Raw genomic sequence first — 8,695 nt, 5'->3', positions numbered from 1 at the left:
TTGACTTGAGCTTAGTTTGAGCTTGGCTTGAGCTGGTTCGAGCTTAGTTCGTTTAGATATTATCGAGTTCTCAATTCAAGATTGTTTGATTATTTGAAACTTTTAGTTGTTTGATTGGTTATTGAACTTAATAATTTAAACTTATTTGTTTATTTTATTTTATTTTATTGTTTATTTAGTATATTGAAAAAAAGTTTTATTAATGAATATGATTCATGAACATTGTTCACAAATATTGTTCACGAGCTAAACACATATGTATTTAAGCTTATTTGTTTAGTTTAACGAGCTATTCAAGCTTGTTTATTTAATTAATCTTGTGTATATTGAACGAACATAAATAAACTTTTACCAAACCCTACCACATAAATTGGATAAGAGTGCGGTAAACTCATGCAATAGTGTAATACTAGGGTGACGCTTGAGAATCCTAGCAGCAAGCTACTGTAACTGACTCGCCCTTATAAAAAATTAATTTAATATCATACTTGATCTTAGTCAAAAGCAGAAAAAAAAAAGTATATTTTTTAGCTTCTTCGACCCAAAGTATTTATAAAAACTTCTCTACTCATAGTGTTGTCAATTATAAGATGTGAGACTAAAGAGAACTCTAGATTTTTAATTGATTAATGAGAAAAATTCTCAATAATACACCACATCTTAGTCTCGAACTCTATGTCTCTATCCCTAATTGATTAATGAGAAAATTTTCTAATAATACGCTGCAGCTAAGTCTCGAACTCTAAAATATTGATTGATTAATGAGAAAAAATTTCAATAATATATCAAGTCTTGAACTATAGATCCATGATTGATACGTTTATGGAAATTACTAATAAATCTTGAAATTATTTCGATATGAAAAGAAAAAAAAGGACATTAACATAATTTTATTTTAGATTTTACCAAAATTAATTAGTAAAGTCACATATTCTTAATAAAATAGTAACATAACACACTTTTATATTAAAAAATATATTAGAATATGTTAAAAATATTCAAATGCATTAAAATAACTTTAAAGATATAGATTATAATATTTTAAAAAAATCGTTAAACAAGATTATTATTTCTAAGTCTAACTTAATAATAAATCTTTTTTTAAATATTATATGTTGATCAATTTAGGAGATCACTTCGTACATGATTTATCTTTTTCATCTTACTATAAGATATGATAAAAGATACTTAGGATGAGTAACATTTATGCTTTAATGATAAAAGGCCTCCATTGACATAGCCAAATCGGTATTTGGATGATAGATTATCATTGAGAACTAGAATTGAATCCTCAAGGAACAATTCTTTAGAGAATAAAATCTTTCTCATTTAGAGAAGTCACTCAATCACTATAATTTATTCCCTTCATCTTGCTATAGAATCATTGGTGAGAGATGTTTGGAATGAGCAAGTCATATTTTGCCACATGATAAAAGGGACAACCTTTACCTCGTGATTGGTAGGGAAATTTAATAGGATCAGATCAGCTACTACCAGATAAATGAAGGGCAGAAATACGTAAGTTTTAAAAATGATAAAAAGGGGCAATCGCCCTGGGCACAGCAAGTTGGTCAGAGGAGTGACGGCTGAATCTCAACTTCAAATGTTCAATTCTCCAACAGCATATTTATCGAACGTCTATGATGTCGAAAACCTAGTGTGCAGGGCCGCCAGACTATGAACCGACTTATTTCGTAGATTTACTTGATGGACATAATATGAAATTGGACCATCTATTTAAAATTAATCGTATTGTAAAATCTAAATACCTAATATAAACAAAATGATAAAAAGAGTAGCCCAATACACAATTCCCACTAATACAGATATAAGGAAGGAGCCCACTGAATCTATTGTATATCATCTTACTTTAAGTTAAATTTTACAAGATATTATTTCCGTGACATAAAATAATAATTTTACCGTTAAGCAAAGAAAACTCCCATTCGGCATGAATCACGAAGATCGAAGTTAGTGACAGTAGGTTATGCAGCGCATCTGCCTATCCCTGAAAAATTCATGGTGCAAAACCACTCGCCCTCCTCGGGCATCAAAATATTATCAATAAAATTCAACAACTTCTTGATACACTAACTGGCAAGTTATTCCTTAAAACAAAGAACTATATCCAAGATGATTATGGTTCTTGATACTTAATGATCACTAATGGCCACGCTAGGCTATCTCAAAAGACAAACCAACATGTGTAGATAAATACATAAATAGATAAACAAATAGTTGGCCAAACACATTAATATCATCATGCGCTTAAGTAGTGAGGATGGGTGGAAGATAGTCAGACTTAGTACCAAGGACGGGGGCCTTGGTATCAGGAAAGCATTTCATTCCAGGCAATTCTGTAATTGTACCATCAGCAGTGACTTCAATGGGATAGCTAAGAAGATGCCCTGGGAGGTCACGGTCTAAGTTATCACTTGCATATAAATCCCAGTATTTATCTGCAATTCTATTGATCCTCTGAGCACATTCTAAACTCTCTGGTTGGAGGAAGACATTGTCAAGCATTCCAAGGTGCTCATACCATAGGGCCAGCCGGAAGCCATGAATTTGACCTCTTGCTGGCTCACGAGTCGATAGATGATATGGTTGATATGCCCCCATTGCAATTTCAGAGTCCCTACCTCCATCCATTGACCTCTGGTTGATGTTAGCTGACCCAATTATGATATACTCATCATCCACTGAAACACAAAAGTTTAAAAGTAATTAGGTTCTCATCCGTGTTAAACAATTTAGTGTCAGACCAAAACCATATACAAAATGCTTGACTTGATATGACATAGAAATAGTAGCTTGTTGACAAGACAAAAAACAGTGAAACCCACAACTTTCCCACAGGTAAAAGTCACTTCAACCAACAAAGCATAAAAGTGGAAAAAGTGTAGCGTGACTAGCATAAGAGTTCTAGTTTAAAAGATATTAAGACTTACAGATTTTCAACAGAATGATTTCCAAATTAGAGAAAAATTTGTGTCTGGCAATAAAGTGTACCAAGGGAAAAAAAAGGGCAGTTCCAAGATTAAGCAAGTGAATAATAAGTGTGGAGAGAAGGTACCTATCATCATCTTTGTATGAACATAAATCATGAACCGCCTAGCCTCTTGAGCCCTACTATAATCAGTGTCTGGTTGTGGTTTCTCTACAGGTTCATACTCTCCACTATTCTTTACCTCACGATTTCCTAAGCAGAAAAATTTCAGATAATCTTTTGGATTTGCTTCAATTCCTTTCGCTTGGAGAGCTTCTATGATGTCATTATACATCATCTCCATTGTTCGCCGTTGCCAATCTAAGATTGCTTGAACTGAAGCACTTTCTGGCACACCCTCTGGCCACATTGGAATAACAACATAGACAGCAAACCGTTCTCCAGATTCAATCTTACTAACAATCTTTAAAGACAGCTCCTTAGGGATAAGATGCAATGCATCAATTTCCTCACGCCTGATGCCATCAGCTTTCCATGCAAAAGAGCTACCAAGGAAGTACTGGTTTTCAATATAGATAAAGTTCTTAGCTCTGCGGATAGCATGTATGTAAGCATCTTGAATACTTCTATCAATGATATGATCCTTGCCACTTACAAGTCCAACTCTAGCAGCATCCTCTGGTTTATCAGGGAAGCCAAAAGCAGCACCTCCATCAATAGACCTGAAAAGTTGCACATTCCAAGTTTCTTTGTCCTCTGGGAACATGACAGGAGAAGGAGAAATTATGATATCAGAGAGATCCCGGAGCTCGACAAGTACATCTTTTCCTCCCTGCTTTCTCCATCTTTGTTCGAAGTTATATAAAACATCCCAAGCAATAGGTCCTTCAAGTCTTGAGTGAATATCATGCCAAGGTTCTCTTGGACCACCTTTTCTTATCGATGACTCACCAAAATTTGGCTGATGGAAGTCATCGTGATGAGCAGTGTCCAATGTCCTGAACAGAGAATGATATTGTGTGTCATATCTGCCATCACAAAGATCAATTCCCCCAACAAAGGTCACTATCCTTCGTCGCTGTGAAGCCTTGTTAGGCATCTCATGATCAACAATGACAATCTTTTGATGATGAGTAAACATGGTCGCAATTTGGAGCCCTTTAACAAAGCTTCTACTATCATCAGGATTTCGTGGGCACAAAACACAGTGCACATCTGTATCGCGGAAAAATAATGCAGTATCCTCATCATGGGTTGCCATAAGACCATCTTTGTTTAGCAATCCTCCTGAGGTTCTATCATCCCAAACAAGCATTAGGACCTTCACACCTTCACTAGACTTCCTCTTTAGTAGCTCTCCAAGAGTGACATCTCCACCAGGCCTAGGCCTCTTTAAGTCCCTTAACAATGTAATTTCTGCATACACAGACCACCCAGCAATGTATATAAGATGTTGAGCATTGCTAATTGCATCAAAAATATCCTCCCAGCATCTACCAGGCATGTAATAGTTCCCATCGGCAAGAGGTATTTGAGGAATAAAGTTGTCAGGGACGTGAGCATCCTGATAAAGAGTGACTTTGCAACCCTGCCTCTGAGAGAAAAATGAATAAGGCACACCAGGATATTTTGAACTTCTGACCCCCTTTGCCCAGTTTTGATCAGTTAAAACATTGAAAAATTGTAGTTTCACATGAATTTTAGCTTCTCCAACTGGATTCTGATTTTGATCACATATCTCAAGCCATCTGTCAACCTCACAACCAGGAAGGATCTCCTTGACAGACAAATAAGCTCTTCCAATTAATGTTGCTCCAATAGGATTGTCAATTTTTACAGTGAAGATGACATTTGCTGCCAAATGGGCACAGTATATGTGAAACGATTCATACCAACGTGGATTAATAGGCTCATCTGAAATTGTTCTGGTTCGACCAACTCGTGCCTTTTCCAAATCGATGGTGGCATAAAGTTTGGTAGAACCCTTGCCTATACCCACAGTGTCCTCAATGCCTTCAACAAGCTGACAAAAAATTCACGGAACAAACAATTGTTGGGAAAAAAAGGAAGGAACCAAAAAACAATATGCTGCACCAATAAGAACACCACGCTGTTGAAAAATGTATTATTGCTAAAAGTTAGCCCACAAAGAAATAGAAAAATATCATCAATGATAAAGAAAACACAACTAGTTGGGAAGAAAGAAGCAATTTATGAGATAACACCTTGGGTCAAAATAATTTTGGTTTCATGGCTTATAATGGTTTGTATAAAGTGAGTAGAACTGAGAGTTTCTTCAGTGTGATAGACTAGCAGCCTTCACAGGCAGTCAGTTCAATGAAAACAAGAAAGGTGTCCTGGATAGTTGTTGCAGGATTAAGATTTAAGTCTTCAGTATTTGGAAATATACCAGATGACACTTTGGTTTCAAAAAATTTCGAAATTTGGATGAACTAGCATAGAAACTTAACCAAGTTTTCACTATAAAAAGGAAACTTAACCTAGTTTTTCACTATAAATAAATTTTTGAATCCCTCTAAAAATTAATTAGGACAAAAAAGTCACACTTGCAATTGTTTTACTTCAGAATGTTTCTGTAAACAGGAAATTACAAATGTTACCATAACTATACTAATCAGAAGTGCAATCTAATGAAAGGTAGTATTATCAACCTTTTGTATCAATCGCTTACCTTCCTATGTCTTTTGTCTGAGCAGAGAATTACATTCTTAGAAATTAAGTAACTACTAAAGAGATTTGGCTAGACAAAGTTGGTATGTATTTTCTCCTAAATTCCCGTTATGATTAATGGAGACATTGTTAAGGTTTATTTCTTCTGGGTAGCCACCTCTATTTATGTGATTACTTAGTAATCACATAACCAAGGTTATGAGGAATAAAACATAATCAAATATTATTTGGTTCAACTTAGATAATCAAACAAAAACTTGTTTGTTTGAACGTTTTAATGAATAACCTAGTTTAATATTTTACTGTATCACCCTTTCAAAAAAACCAACTATATATTATTATTATTATTATTATTATTTAAACTTTACGGTGTTTTTTTACTTTTTCTTTTTTTTTTTTAAATTTTTTACGTTTCTATTTACTTTTTTCATGTTTTTAAATTTTTTTTTTATGTTTTTCTTTTTTTACTTTTCTTTTTTATGTTTTTTATGTACTTTTTTTATTTTTTTCCTTTTAAAAGTTTTTTAATTTTTTTTATATCTTTTTTCATTTTAAAGTTTTTTTATGTTTTTCTTTACGTTTTTCTTTTTTTTTTCATATTTTTCTCTTATCGGAGGGTATTTTTGGTAAAAAAAATTATTAACCCCGGAATAAAAAAAAAATCTCAATTTTCCGAGATTTCCGATTCCGAGTTGCGTGCCCCTTTTGCTGACGTGTCGGGCATAGAACGTTACTTGGGAATCATCGATTACCTAAACCAAATAGGTTTCATTAATAACCTTGGATGGATAACCCCCAACCAAACTCACCCTTAGGGATTTCATTTAATGTTGCTCCAATAGAGTTGGTCTATATTATATTATGCAAACCCACCCTGTTGCAGATATAATAAATTGTAGGACCCTTAGGAATTTCATTAGCAAATTTGTTAGACGATCGTTGGAGATGATAAATGAGGTAATACTTTCTCTAATGAAGTGATAGCCTTTTCTGTGTTTTGTCTCATCACACATTGAACTAAAAGTTATATGCATGACAACTTGGTTGTCACACTATGGCTTGATAGGCTCATGGGTGAATGTCCTAATTCAGTCATTAGTTATTTGATCAGGCTCATAAATTACTCAGTCCATAGTCCTGTAATCTTCCTTGACACTCAATTTATAGGTGGGACAATTTGCCCAATCATCCCTGCACCCCACAATTAGAAGCTAACTCAGATCTTGAAACAAGAGATTTTTTTTTTTATGCATTCTTAATGCTCCAGAGAATTCTTAAGGCTGCTTCTTGGTGATGATCACACTACCTGCAAATGAGATGTTTAATCTTGTAACTATGAGTTAAATTTTCCTACTAATCTCTTGTGATTCATTGGGCCACATGCAGACTACGTTGGATAGTGTCATGGGTTCTCATGTGCACCACAAGATGTCACACTAGAAGTGTAGAAATCCTCTGTTATTCACAGATAATGTTGAGATGTGTGATGGAGAAATGTTGCCGATTCACATAAGGAACAATATTTGGGATGCTAAAAGATTGACATGAGGTATCATGGATGAGACTCTGATACCATGTCAGGATTAATGGAGAAATTATTAGTGTTCCTTTTGCAAGGTAGCTCATTCTACCAGTAACTTTGTTCAGTATAGTAAATTTACACTTTACACCCTCCACAATGTGATTTTTACACTTAGATCCCTAGTCTATAAGAATTCCCCTTTTCCCAATTGTATGAAAACATAAAACAAGGGAATGGACATGACAAGCGAGCAACCAAACCAAAGTAGCAAGGTCTTTTTTTATGTTATTTTAGCGAGTAATGGAAGATTGGTAAACCATCTGAGACATTACATCACAAATGGTTATCAGCTTCAGTGGAAGTTTCAATCTACTTCACAAAAATTGAGGTGGAAATTATTTCTCGTCTTCGGCTGGTTCCAGGTGAGTGATTTTGGTAATTGCCTTCAGAATTAGATGGCTTATACTTTATAACAAAGTTACCTTCAAGTCAGTTAGCATCTTCTATTAAAATCAGCATTCAGCATCATCTACAAGACTAGCATCGACAAGCAGAAGCAAAGAGATGTCTCCAAAAGTACAATTGATATGTGTAATATCGAAGTCATAACTTTGGATCAGTTATTAGCCATATTCAAGGTGGCAGATCAAAGCGCATAGTCAGTAGCAATCACAAAAACTCAGCAGCATTTGTATACCTTGCGGAGAAATTTAGGAGCGCCACCAGAAGCTCTGTATGGGTTCGTAAGGTAATCTGCCTCGTAGATCGTAGCGTGTAGGTTTCCATGTAACAAGATATGCGCCATCAGTCACCTAGAACAAGGACAATCGGATCACTATGGCTGTCCCGCTCGAAGGTAAAGAGGGGGCAAATGGATCCGAATCGAAACCAAACGGATTCTTTTAATTCTACAGAATGGTAGAAAGAATCGAAGTACGAAAAGTTGCGAATGGTGTAGAGTTCTTACCAATCGAAAGATCGGCGAGGGAATCAAGAGGACAACGAAACAGACGCGCGATTGGGATTCTGATGGGAAGAAGGTAAGCGAGGATCACAAGTCAAACGAGGCAGCGCCGCAGCGGAAAACTCGCCTGAGAACTCACCGATCATTCCACGAGCCTCCTTGCCATCTGGTGCTCATACGGGGCAGTAGAAGGTTTAATGGGCCGGGTCCTGAACAGCTGGGAATTGCACCGTGCCAGGTCCGGCTTGGGTCATTTCCGGCCGTGCTCCCACCGGACTGGGTCCAATCTAATCGGACCTTGAGTCCAACAATAAGTTTAATATTATTTATTTATTTTACTGTTGTGACCATTTTAGGTACGACAGGTTTCATCGGAATGAGGATTGCATGATTCTTCTTTACTTTACGTTTCATCATTATTTCCATTTTCCCTACCTAACTTTCGTAATTTTAAAAATATATAGCACATTTTTATTATATCTCCATTTAGATTTAGGTACATTTTCTTTATAAATCCATATGAGTTTGTTAAAAATTTACTACTCTCATTTTATAATTTATATGATCG

The 8,695-nt window shown here is 35.3% G+C and overlaps 1 protein-coding gene and 1 pseudogene across 2 annotated transcripts; both read right to left on the bottom strand.

Annotated features, from left to right (window-relative positions):
- Positions 1-375: 375 nt before the first annotated feature.
- LOC122033050 lies at positions 376-517 on the bottom strand (annotated as a pseudogene).
- A 1,503-nt stretch (positions 518-2,020) lies between these two features.
- Positions 2,021-8,310, bottom strand: LOC122030955 (phospholipase D alpha 1-like). 2 transcript variants are annotated; one of them, XM_042589996.1, is made up of 4 exons: positions 8,131-8,310; positions 7,861-8,004; positions 3,077-4,973; positions 2,021-2,702 (listed from the first exon to the last, which is right to left on the bottom strand). In XM_042589996.1, exons 2-4 carry the CDS (start codon positions 7,966-7,968, stop codon positions 2,269-2,271), a joined length of 2,439 nt encoding a protein of 812 aa, XP_042445930.1. In that variant the 5' UTR covers positions 7,969-8,004; positions 8,131-8,310; the 3' UTR covers positions 2,021-2,268. The 2 variants fall into 2 exon arrangements, with proteins under 2 accessions (XP_042445930.1, XP_042445931.1); XM_042589997.1 differs by having other exon boundaries at positions 7,861-7,975.
- Between the last annotated feature and the right edge of the window lie 385 nt (positions 8,311-8,695).

Source organism: Zingiber officinale, chromosome 11A (genome assembly GCF_018446385.1).
Source record: "Zingiber officinale cultivar Zhangliang chromosome 11A, Zo_v1.1, whole genome shotgun sequence".
NCBI lineage: Eukaryota > Viridiplantae > Streptophyta > Magnoliopsida > Zingiberales > Zingiberaceae > Zingiber > Zingiber officinale.
The sequence above is the reverse complement of the archived record's forward strand: the minus strand, read 5'-3'. Positions and strand labels throughout refer to the sequence as shown.

Bases quoted from the DNA above. Each gene is read 5' to 3' on its own strand.
- LOC122030955 (XM_042589996.1), bottom strand. From the start codon at position 7,968: ATGGCGCATATCTTGTTACATGGAAACCTACACGCTACGATCTACGAG. The intron at 4,974-7,860 runs GTATACAAATGC...ATTTTTTGTCAG, and splicing joins CTCCTAAATTTCTCCGCAAG to CTTGTTGAAGGCATTGAGGA. The intron at 2,703-3,076 runs GTACCTTCTCTC...TTTGTGTTTCAG, and splicing joins TCATACAAAGATGATGATAG to TGGATGATGAGTATATCATA.